The sequence below is a fragment of the Rhinatrema bivittatum genome, chromosome 5 (genome assembly GCF_901001135.1).
Source record: "Rhinatrema bivittatum chromosome 5, aRhiBiv1.1, whole genome shotgun sequence".
Lineage (NCBI taxonomy): Eukaryota > Metazoa > Chordata > Amphibia > Gymnophiona > Rhinatrematidae > Rhinatrema > Rhinatrema bivittatum.
Window position 1 is genome coordinate 9,576,008 of NC_042619.1, and position 13,069 is coordinate 9,589,076.

Below are 13,069 nucleotides of genomic sequence, written 5' to 3' on the forward strand. Positions count from 1 at the left end.
CCCTCACTATAACCCCTGACACAGCCCCGTGTGACATCCATTCTACCCTCACTATAACCCGTGACACAGCCCCGTGTGACATCCATTCTACCCTCACTATAACCCCCTGACACAGTCTCATGTGACATCCATTCTACCCTCACTATAACCCCCTGACACAGCCCCATGTGACATCCATTCTACCCTCACTGTAACCCCTGACACAGCCCCGTGTGACATCCATTCTACCCTCACTGTAACCCCTCACACAGCCCCGTGTGACATCCATTCTACCCTCACTGTAACCCCTGACACAGCCCCGTGTGACATCCATTCTACCCTCACTGTAACCCCTGACACAGCCCCGTGTGACATCCATTCTACCCTCACTATAACCCCTGACACAGCCCCGTGTGACATCCATTCTACCCTCACTATAACCCCCTGACACAGCCCCGTGTGACATCCATTCTACCCTCACTGTAACCCCCTGACACAGCCCCGTGTGACATCCATTCTACCCTCACTGTAACCCTCTGACACAGCCCCGTGTGACATCCATTCTACCCTCACTATAACCCCATGACACAGCCCCGTGTGACATCCATTCTACCCTCACTGTAACCCCTGACACAGCCCCGTGTGACATCCATTCTACCCTCACTATAACCCCTGACACAGCCCCGTGTGACATCCATTCTACCCTCACTGTAACCCTCTGACACAGCCCCGTGTGACATCCATTCTACCCTCACTATAACCCCTGACACAGCCCCATGTGACATCCATTCTACCCTCACTATAACCCCTGACACAGCCCCGTGTGACATCCATTCTACCCTCACTATAACCCCTGACACAGCCCCGTGTGACATCCATTCTACCCTCACTATAACCCCTGACACAGCCCCGTGTGACATCCATTCTACCCTCACTATAACCCCTGACACAGCCCCGTGTGACATCCATTCTACCCTCACTGTAACCCCTGACACAGTCCCGTGTTACCTTTTACCCCCTGGTCATGTTGCATCTGCTGCATGGTTACAGCTGACAGGAAGCAAAGTGACCCCTGCAGCCCTTGCTCACTTTCTCACGTTTTCACCAGGTGACACCAGGAGCCCTCACACTCAGAATTCACTGCTAATAAACCTGTAAAATGATCCCTTACCCAGCGAGCTCAGGGTCTCATAATTCTCCTTCATCACCTCCTTGTACAGCTCCTTCTGCCCTTCTTCTAAACGCTGCCACTCCTCCTGGGAGAAATAGACGGCGATGTCCTCAAAGGTCACTGGCACCTGAAACACAAACCCTTCTGCATGAGGTCCATCAGGAGAGCTCCCAGCGCTGGGGCTCAGCAGAGCAGGAGCAGAGGTTTCCCTGTGTGTGGAAGTCCCGGGCAGAGAACAGAGTTACTCTTCTGCTTTCTCACCCCCCAGACCCGGAGCAGGGAGACCCAGCAAAGTCTCCCCCTGCCCCTTTCTGATCCTGAGCCTGCACCCAGAAAACAAGTGCTGGATCCTGAGTAACAATTTCTCTCACAGGGAGCCCAAAGCCCAGCTCTGGTCTGGTGCTATTAAAGCCCGGTCTGCCTCTGCAGTGCCTGCAATCTCAAGTGCTGGATCCTGAGTAACAATTTCTCACCCAGGGAGCCCAAAGCCCAGCTCTGGTCTGGTGCTATTAAAGCCCGGTCTGCCTCTGCCCTGCCTGCAATCTCAAGTGCTGGATCCTGAGTAACAATTTCTCACCCAGGGAGCCCAAAGCCCAGCTCTGGTCTGGTGCTATTAAAGCCCGGTCTGCCTCTGCACTGCCTGCAATCTCAAGTGCTGGATCCTGAGTAACAATTTCTCACCCAGGGAGCCCAAAGCCCAGCTCTGGTCTGGTGCTATTAAAGCCCGGTCTGCCTCTGCAGTTCCTGCAATCTCAAGTGCTGGATCCCTGAGTAACAATTTCTCACACAGGGAGCCCAAAGCCCAGCTCTGGTCTGGTGCTATTAAAGCCCGGTCTGCCTCTGCAGTGCCTGCAATCTCCTACCTGAGCAGCAGCTCCTGCAGGCATTCTCCTCTCTCTGGGGGTCCCTGAAGCAGATTAGAAACGCCTTGGGGGCTCCTCTCTTGCAGGAGAGAAAGTCTCTTTCCTCCCTTCCTTGCCGGGCTCTTTCCCTACAAGCACAGCAGCTCCTCCCCCTCCTCCTCCTCCTGCCGGCGCTCACTGATGATAGAGGGGGAGGAGAGTGGGGAGGGAGGTGCTCACTGATGACAGAGGGGGAGGAGAGTGGGGAGGGAGGTGGTCACTGATGATAGAGGGGGAGGAGAGTGGGGAGGGAGGTGCTCACTGATGACAGAGGGGGAGGAGAGTGGGGAGGGAGGTGCTCACTGATGACAGAGGGGGAGGAGAGTGGGGAGGGAGGTGCTCACTGATGACAGAGGGGGAGGAGAGTGGGGAGGGAGGTGCTCACTGATGACAGAGGGGGAGGAGAGTGGGGAGGGAGGTGCTCACTGATGACAGAGGGGGAGGAGAGTGGGGAGGGAGGTGGTCACTGATGATAGAGGGGGAGGAGAGTGGGGAGGGAGGTGCTCACTGATGACAGAGAGGGAGGGGAGTGGGGAGGGAGGTGCTCACTGATGACAGAGAGGGAGGAGAGTGGGGAGGGAGGTGGTCACTGATGACACAGGGGGAGGAGAGTGGGGAGGGAGGTGCAGACTGGGAAGCAGAACAAGCTGGGCTGCTACAGATCCTCCCACAGAAACTACAGGGAGCAGAGACCTCACCTCAGCCCCAAATGCAAGAAACAGGCAGACCCTCCCCCAATACAGAATAAATGAGCACAGACTGGAAACAGAAAGCTGCAGGCAAAACCTAAACAGCAAACCCCAGGGAGCCCGAATCTGCCTGCAATGCAACCCTGGAGAAAGAGAAACAGAAATGCATTTCCTTCTGTGCTGTGCAGATACAAAGAGATCAGAGATGCACATTTCCCAGAGCTGAGAGAGGAAATCAGAGACTTCCCACAAAAGAAGGAGCAGGAAAACCTCTTTATAATCCTGGGGAGAGGGGAGAAACAGCAGCAAAATGAAATCTGAGTAGAGATAATAAGGGAGCAGCCCTGAGCCTGAGACCTGCCCTGATATTGCGCTCTCTGTAACCTCACCTGACTCTTATTATTATTCTTATATTTTGCCTTTCTTTTCTCCCCCTTTTATTCCAATCATTGTGGGGCTCAGTGTAATAGGGGAGGGAATAAAACTGAAATTCAGGAAGAGTTCTTACCTCTGTGGCTAACAAAATGTTCTAACTCTGAATGCAGTGAGGCATAAACTCATAATAAAAACTTTTTTTTAAATATATCCAAAGCAAGAAACCTGTGAGGGAGTCGGTTGGACCATTAGATGACAGAGGGGTTAAAGGGGCTCTTAGGGAAGATAAGGCTATCGCGGAAAGACTAAATGATACCAGTTCCGGAGATGGTTTTCAGGGGTGATGAGTCAGATGAACTGAACCAAATTATTGTAAACCTGGAAGATGTAGTAGGCCAGGTTGACAAACTAAAGAGTAGCAAATCACCTGGACTGGATGGTATGCATCCTAGGGTTCTGAAGGAATTAATAAATGAAATTTCTGATCTATTAGTTAAACTTTGTAACCTATCATTAAAATCATCCATTGTACTTGAAGACTGGAGGGTGGCCAATGTAACCCCAATATTTAAAAAGGGCTCCTTACTTCAGTGCTGGGAAAAATAGTGGAAACTATTCTAAACATCAAAATCATAGAGCATATAGAAAGACATGGTTTAATGGAACAAAATCAACATGGATTTACCCAAGGGAGGTCTTGCCTCAGAAATCTGCTTCATTTTCTTGAAGGAGTTAATAAACATGTGGATAAAGGTGAACCGGTAGATGTAGTTTATTTGGATTTTCAGAAGGCATTTGACAAAGTTCCTCATGAGAGGCTTCTAGGAAAAGTAAAAAGTCATGGGATAGGTGGTGATGTCCTTTCGTGGATTGCAAACTGGCTAAAAGACAGGAAACAGAGAGTAGGATTAAATGGGCAATTTTCTCAGTGGAAGGGAGTGGACAGTGGAGTGCCTCAGGGATCTGTATTGGGACCCTTACTTTTCAATATATTTATAAATGATCTGGAAAAGAAATCGACAAGAGAGGTAATCAAATTTGCAGATGATACAAAATTATTCAGAGTAGTTAAATCACAAACGGATTGTGATAAATTGCAGGAAGACCTTGTAAGACTGGAAAATTGGGCTTCCAAATGGAAGATGAAATTTAATGTGGACAAGTACAAGGTGATGCATATAGGGAAAAATAACCCATACTATAGTTATACGAAGTTAGGTTCCATATTAGGAGTTACCATCCAGGAAAAAGATGTAGGCATCATAGTGGATAACACATTGAAATATAGGGAAAAATAACCCATGCTATAATTACACAATGTTGGGTTCCATATTAGGTGCTACAACCCAGGAAAGAGATCTAGGTGTCATAGTGGATAACACATTGAAATCGTCGGTGCAGTGTGCTGCAGCAGTCAAAAAAGAAAACAGAATGTTAGGAATTATTAGGAAGGGAATGGTGAATAAAACAGAAAATGTCATAATGCCTCTGTATCGCTCCATGGTGAGACTGCACCTTGAATACTGTGTACAATTCTGGTCGCCGCATCTCAAAAAAGATATAATTGCGATGGAGAAGGTACAGAGAAGGGCTACCAAAATGATAAGGGGAATGGAACAGCTCCCCTATGAGGAAAGACTAAAGAGTTTACTACTGTTCAGTTTGGAGAAGAGACTGCTGAGGGGGGATATTATAGAGGTCTTGAAAATCATGAGAATGTGAATCGGTTATTTAGTCATTCGGATAATAGAAGGACTAGGGGGCACTCCATGAAGTTAGCATGTAACACATTTAAAACTAATCGGAGAAAGTTCTTTTTCACTCAACGCCCAATTAAACTCTGGAATGTGTTGCCAGGGGATGTGCATAGTGCAGTTAGTGTAGCTGGGTTTAAAAAAGGATTGGATAAGTTCTTGGAGGAGAAGTCCATTACCTGCTATTAATCAAGTTGTCTTAGGGAATAGCCACTGCTATTACTAGCAACAGTAATATGGGATAGACTTCGTTTTTGGGTACTTTCCAGGTTCTTATGGCCTGGATAGGCCACTGTTGGAAACAGGATGCTGGGCTTGATGGACCCTTGGTCTGACCCAGTATGGCATTTTCTTATGTCCTTATCAATGGCTAAATTCATTAGATCTGTGACTGCAATCCACCATCTCTTATGATGTGGGAAAATTGTTTAGGGAGTAGTTGAAGCGGATCAGAAGAGCATTGTAAGCGAAGGTGGAGTTAATAGTGGATCAAAGCAATCACCAATAAATTAATAAATGTGGATCAATATATATATATACTGCACATAGCTTAAGCATAAGGATCATTAAGGCATGAAAATGTAGTATACTGTGTTTGTTTTTCTTTCTAGTCTGCCTAGTACTAAGGAGGTGAGATAAGAGCAAGCAACATATTTGTTTCCTGTCAGATAAGGCCAGTGAAGGAGGAAGGAGAGGAGTAAAGACCTGTTTGAAGTGGGGTGAGGTTCCCGGCCCTGCGATACCCTGCTCCGCCTCTCTGACGTCATTTTGCTGCGACCAGTTTCCCTCTACAAAAACGCCGCTGCCGCAGCATTAATTGAGAAAGGAGAGTAGTAAAGACCTGTTTGAAGTGGGGTGAGGTTCCTGGCCCTGCGATACCCTGCTCCGCCTCTCTGATGTCATTTTGCTGCGACCAGTTTCCCTCTACAAAAACGCCGCTGCCGTGGCACGTTGCATCCACCGGCGCGTCGTCTAAGCCGCGAACATAAGAAAATGCCATACTGGGTCAGACCAAGGGTCCATCAAGCCCAGCATCCTGTTTCCAACAGTGGCCAATCCAGGCCATAAGAACCTGGCAAGTACCCAAAAACTAAGTCTATTCCATGTAACCATTGCTAATGGCAGTGGCTATTCTCTAAGTGAACTTAATAGCAGGTAATGGACTTCTCCTCCAAGAACTTATCCAATCCTTTTTTAAACACAGCTATACTAACTGCACGAACCACATTCTCTGGCAACAAATTCCAGAGTTTAATTGTGCATTGAGTAAAAAAGAACTTTCTCTGATTAGTTTTAAATGTGCCCCATGCTAACTTCATGGAGTGCCCCCTAGTCTTTCTACTATCCAAAAGAGTAAATAACCGATTCACATCTACCCGTTCTAGACCTCTCATGATTTTAAACACCTCTATCATATCCCCCTCAGTCGTCTCTTCTCCAAGCTGAAAAGTCCTAACCTCTTTAGTCTTTCCTCATAGGGGAGTTGTTCCATTCCCCTTATCATTTTGGTAGCCCTTCTCTGTACCTTCTCCATCGCAATTATATCTTTTTTGAGATGCGGCGACCAGAATTGTACACAGTATTCAAGGTGCGGTCTCACCATGGAGCGATACAGAGGCATTATGACATTTTCCGTTTTATTCATCATTCCTTTTCTAATAATTCCCAACATTCTGTTTGCTTTTTTGACTGCCGCAGCACACTGAACCGACGATTTCAATGTGTTATCCACTATGACACCTAGATCTCTTTCTTGGGTTGTAGCACCTAATATGGAACCCAACATCGTGTAATTATAGCATGGGTTATTTTTCCCTATATGCATCACCTTGCACTTATCCACATTAAATTTCATCTGCCATTTGGATGCCCAATTTTCCAGTCTCACAAGGTCTTCCTGCAATTTATCACAATCTGCTTGTGATTTAACTACTCTGAACAATTTTGTGTCATCTGCAAATTTGATTATCTCACTCGTCGTATTTCTTTCCAGATCATTTATAAATATATTGAACAGTAAGGGTCCCAATACAGATCCCTGAGGCACTCCACTGTCCACTCCCTTCCACTGAGAAAATTGCCCATTTAATCCTACTCTCTGTTTCCTGTCTTTTAGCCAGTTTGCAATCCACGAAAGGACATCGCCACCTATCCCATGACTTTTTACTTTTCCTAGAAGCCTCTCATGAGGAACTTTGTCAAACGCCTTCTGAAAATCCAAGTATACTATATCTACCGGTTCACCTTTATCCACATGTTTATTAACTCCTTCAAAAAAGTGAAGCAGATTTGTGAGGCAAGACTTGCCCTGGGTAAAGCCATGCTGACTTTGTTCCATTAAACCATGTCTTTCTATATGTTCTGTGATTTTGATGTTTAGAACACTTTCCACTATTTTTCCTGGCACTGAAGTCAGGCTAACCGGTCTGTAGTTTCCCGGATCGCCCCTGGAGCCCTTTTTAAATATTGGGGTTACATTTGCTATCCTCCAGTCTTCAGGTACAATGGATGATTTTAATGATAAGTTACAAATTTTTACTAATAGGTCTGAAATTTCATTTTTTAGTTCCTTCAGACCTCTGGGGTGTATACCATCTGGTCCAGGTGATTTACTACTCTTCAGTTTGTCAATCAGGCCTACCACATCTTCTAGGTTCACCGTGGTTTGATTCAGTCCATCTGAATCATTACCCATGAAAACCTTCTCCATTACGGGTACCTCCCCAACATCCTCTTCAGTAAACACCGAAGCAAAGAAATCATTTAGTCTTTCTGCGATGGCCTTATCTTCTCTAAGTGCCCCTTTAACCCCTCGATCATCTAACGGTCCAACTGACTCCCTCACAGGCTTTCTGCTTCGGATATATTTTAAAAAGTTTTTACTGTGAGTTTTTGCCTCTACAGCCAACTTCTTTTCAAATTCTCTCTTAGCCTACAGTTTGGCTGAACGATTCTTTGCACGGAGATACCCATTCTGAACTATAAAGAATACCTACCGCAGAGCATTGTATTCTGATCAGGCAGCCCTTATGCAACACTGAGGCAAACATCAGGAAACCTCAACTGTCTGTATTGTGCCTTTTTCTAATAAAGCATCTTCGTTTATGGATTGCACTAAATGCCAGCGCACCGCACTCCACTGCTCCTTTGTCGCCACAAAAGGCCGAGGAGGGCACACTCCCCAACTCTTCGCAGTTCAGATGGGTACAAAATCGCAGGATGCTCGCTGGATGCTACAGAATAAACTGCAGCTCATGTGGCAAAATCCTCGGCTGGTCTCAATAATCCCATGGATTGCAGCGGACACCCGCCGGGGCCAGCATGCAGACCCAACCACTGCTTCTCAGACCCTCCACTCATTCCCTAACCCAAGTCAAAGTTCCTCACAGCCAAAGGAGGGGAGACTCCACCTCTACAGAACAGAATGAGACTGTAAAACACTTTGTGAGCAGGGAGCAGCCACAGGCCCAATTCACCACCGGAAATCCTCTGGAGCACGGGCAGCAACACCAGATCTCCCCCAGCCTGGACTTCGACCACTCTCGCCTCCTGCCTGCTCTCACAAGCCATGACCGGGACTTCTCACCGCCTTCCATGATACTCACGCCTAAGTCCTGCTGGGCCCTAGAACCCGAGAGCTCAACCTAAGGGGAAAGGGCTGGTATAGGTGAAGCCCTAGAGCAGTCTCGCACCAACCCAGTCCCGCCAGCTGTCAGGGAGGAGCTACAGGGCCTTTCCTGTAGGGTGAGTCCATCTCTCCACAGTCACAAGGAGCCACGGAACTTATATTTGGGACTTATGTACATAGTTCTTGATTTTAAAAAGTATTTTAATAATTTCAGCAAAACTATGCGCATCACATAGCAGGTGGGACTGTGTGCATGTAGTTTGACAGGATAGTTTTTAGAGTGGATTATACACATAGAGCCATTTTCAAGCTGGATTTAACTTATGGGCGTATTTGCTGGCTAACTTATGTGCAATGTTTCAAAAATTAAACCCTAAACCTGGGTTTCCCAAACTGTGGATCAAGACCCCAGATGGTGTCCCGAAACCTTCAGCTGGGGTAATAAGTGCTTCAAATGGCAGTGCTCTTTAGGCAGCAGGAATGTGGGGGCCTGTGAGGCAGGCACTCACAGACCCTGCACTGGCTCTGCCTTCACCTGAGTTTCTGAGGGGTGAAACAGCCACAGCAGGGCCTGTGAGCTTCCTCTGGCTCACCTGCCTCATACTGACTTTCAGTATTAACGCTGCTGCACCTTGCAGATCATCATTGGGCTTGGGACAAGCCATGATGGAAATGGAGGGCTACTGGAAATTGCCACCACCCCTCTGTCCTCACCCACCACTGACTGACCCTACCCAAGAGAAAAACAGTGAGCAGGACAATTAATTACAGAATAATCTTACAAACAAGGAGAAACAGGGAAAAAGAAAAACGTCACTTATAATTTCACATTAAGGGGGAGATAAGAACAATACAAAAGTTTTAACAAAAAAAGTCAGATATGATATACATATGCCCAAAAGGTAACACCTAATCCAAACTCCTGTGAACTCATTGCACATCAAGGAAACTTCCTGGAGACCACTTATTTAGAACAATTTACTTTTATTTATTTATTTAGGGCTTTTTTATACCGACACTCATGATACCAATCATATCGTATCGGTTTACAATAACCCAGAAAAGTTTCCAAAATAATGTATTGCTTCTGCAAGCTAGTGTCGGGCATTCCCATGAAAAGCAGCAGATCATCTGCAAGCAGGCTTATTTTAATTTCCCTCGTTCCCACTTTTATGCCTTCGAACGCATTTAGTTGCCTTAACTGGATCTCCACGGGTTCCAGATTGACCAATATCTGCGCCAAAGGCTTATTATATAATAGCCTTATCCACTCCATAACTCCCTGTCCAAAACTGAACTTTTCCATAACTTGAATCAAATACGGCCACCCCACCCGGTCAATCGCCTTTTCGGCATCCAAGCTAAGTAACACTCTGCCGAGATTCACCGTTTTTCATAAAAATAGCAGACAGTGCCATCACCATATTTGTAGCGGAGAGTTATTAGATTTTGCAGTAGTCCATTCATGCGCTAACAGCTCAATAGCTTGATTTAATAGCGAGATAAGACGGTATGACTCAGGGGAGTGCACACCTTTACCAGGCTTTGGCAATAAGACTATGTAGCCACTTTATGTCCCCTTTCAAATTCCCCCTGGGATTTGACCAGACGAAACATTTTTTAATGGCTCTATCATCGAATCTCCTAAAATTTTATGTAATTCAGGGCCCAAGCCATCTGGTCCTGGCGTTTTCACTAATTTCAGCTGTGAGATCGCCTGCTGAATTTCCGCCTCCATGATTGGAGCGTCAATCGCTCTTACGTGTTCCTCAGATATCTGAGATATTAATAGACCAGGACGGCGTGTGCCGGCAGCCAGCTGGCGTCTGGAACTTACTCCTGCTCCGTCGAGCGGGTAAGTTCCAAAACAAAAAAAATTCACTGAGATAGGGAGGGTTTAGGGGTCGGGATGGAGAGAGGAAAAGGGAAGAAGGTTAGATAGGGGGATAGGAAGTTCCCTCCCAGTCCGCTCCTTTATTGGAAACAACAAAGAAGTGGATGCCACAAAGAAGTCTTTTTCAATCTTTATTAGTGGAGACATGTAAAATGTATTGTTCCATTAATAAGCCTGACTCTGGCCGAGTTTCGCCACACAATGTGGCTGCCTCAGGGGCTAAAAACAGACATATATAGAACAATCAGACATAAATATATAAAATCATAAAAACATAAAAATGTATAAAAACTTGTAAATACAATCAAAAACCATAAATAATGGAAAACAAACTTAAGAAACATAAATAACAATGACAGAGGAATTGTGTATGAACAACATCAAAGTGTGAAGTACCCACATATAATGTGTCATAAAATGTGTTGAATACCTTAACTTTAAAACAAATCAGAAGTGAAGAGGATTCTGATGAAATTTCAAAAACTCATCCGCAAGCAAATTTGTCTATGAGAAAATTATTATGAGAAATAAAAAGAAAAAATAATAAATTAAATTTAGTGACAACCAATTCTATAATTAAAAACTTTTTTAAGAGGAAAAAGGGGAAAAAAACTAAATGGATTAATCAAATAACTAACCTTATAAGAAATCAGGTGTTCTTAATATCTTGTAAACGGCGTCATGATGGCAACCCCTCGTTGCTGATCCCTAAATGATGCAAAACATGCTTCCCCAACCACTCACGGCACATTTTTGTGTGTTCATGGTCTTTTAACTGAGTCTCTTATAGAAAAGCAAAGTTTGCATTTTTTTCCCTCAATGCTGTTAACATCTTTTATCTTTTTGTAGGAGAATGTAGTCCCAAGATAGTGACAGAGCATATTATAATGTCACTCCTAAACAGAAGGAAGCATTATTCCAAGAGGGTCTCCCAGCTCAGACCCCTCCCCCTTATCCATGTTGTCATATTCACAGCCACACATTCACAATTGTACTCTACCCCATGTCCAACACCCTTCTGTTTATCACCACCTCTGCTTCCCTCAGTATCCACGCGTTCCCAAACTCCACAGCTTGGGAGGATGGTGGGAGGATCCGGGGAGCCATCAAAAGGAGAACTCAGAAGCTGCCCCACGCTCATTCTCATTAGTATCAGGCCACTTCAAAGAACTTGTACTCTGTTGTCAAACCTTATGAACAATGTCAATCTTCTGTGAGTCCTTCCATGAAAAGCTGGGCTTCCTCCTTGGTGGAGAAAGTCTTAGCTGTGTCTCTGTTAAAAACCTCAATGTGCACATTTGATCCCTTGCTTGTAGGTTTGCGTACAATAGGATATTATTTCCTTTCTGGCGGGTAAGCATTTTGCAGAAAAATCTGGAAATAACAATATTTTCTGGTTTTTGTAGTACCATTCTGTTTTCTTTCTGTAAGCTGTTAGAAGCTTCATTTTTTTCTGTGAAATTCAAGATTGTCACAATTACTTGCCTCAGCCTCTGGGCAGATTCCTCTCCTTCCACTAGAATGTGCCGTTTCTGTGTTTCCACCCCCAGTAGCTCCGGGAGTCCTCGCTTGCACCAACACAAGAGTGCTTCTTCCTGAAAGCTCTCTGGCAGGCCCAGTATTTCATTTGCCTAGAGACGAGCATTTGGGAGCAGAAATTAGTCATTGTCTAAAAGGCTTCCTGTGAGAGGCAGCTACAAGTTAGCTGAAAATTTATTTTCTGCAAGTAATCTCAACCATTTAGTTCCCAACCTCCCTACCCCTCTACCCACCCACTCCTGAGTTTATTTTTCTTATATAGTCTTCCCTGGACTCATAGTTAATTCTCTTCAATTACTTCATCTCCCATTACATAGTAGTTCCTTATAGCTCAGATAATAGTGACTTTAACTGTCATATTGCTTGAAAAAATTGTGTTTCATATTCTACCTATTAATCTTTATTGGCTAACACTGATATTTTTAGTTTTTATTTCAAATAGCTATTAAAAATCTTTTGCTAGAAACTAAATGTTACCATATCTTATCTGTAGGATTTTAAGGAATTAGTGATAATTTAACAAAATGTCTTTTATTCAATGCAACGATTGTAGGTGCTTATGTCCCAGGGCCTATCATTTGGAGAATCAAAGCTTTTCCCTTTTACCTTCAGCTGTCTGCAATTAAAATGGAGCCGATTCATCTAAGGGAGGAATTATCCAGTTTGAAATTAACCTCCCCTTCCTTGAACCATCTGCTATCTCTCATCCATCTCCCACAGAGGTTTCAGAAACCCAGGAAAAAATGGTTTACAGTGGGCTCTGGTAGAACAAGACATGTGACAGACACCCACCTTCCCCAACTTTGCAGCATCCTCTGCATCAACCGCCACTCCACAGAGATGTCAGACAGCCAGGATTCAAAAAACCAGGAGCAATTGGATAACAGCGGGCTCTGGCAGAATAAGGCCTGTGATGAAGGGAGAACATTTTGATGGTGACACAAGAGTTAAATGCCTTCCAGGATCCTCAGCCAGTAGAAATGCAAACCAGATAGTCCAAGCCATTGAAGAAGAAAGCAGGGCCTTTGATATCATTGTTATCATCCATCTGGGGACCAAGAACCTCAACAGAAATGGTATCCATGAAGTACAGAAAGAACACTGCAAAGACGTTGCCTTTTCAGAAGTACAAGCTGTT

The 13,069-nt window shown here is 45.0% G+C and overlaps 1 protein-coding gene across 2 annotated transcripts in view; it reads right to left on the reverse strand.

The window, feature by feature from the left end:
- The window catches only part of LOC115091778 (gastrula zinc finger protein XlCGF8.2DB-like), a 41,520-nt gene extending 39,296 nt beyond the window's left edge, over window positions 1–2,224 (reverse strand). For both annotated transcript variants that reach the window (XM_029601988.1, XM_029601985.1), the window contains exon 1: window positions 2,014–2,224. In XM_029601988.1, the coding sequence (XP_029457848.1) occupies window positions 2,014–2,037 (24 nt within the window). In that variant the 5' untranslated portion in view covers window positions 2,038–2,224. The remainder of the gene's footprint in view (window positions 1–2,013) is intronic.
- Between the last annotated feature and the right edge of the window lie 10,845 nt (window positions 2,225–13,069).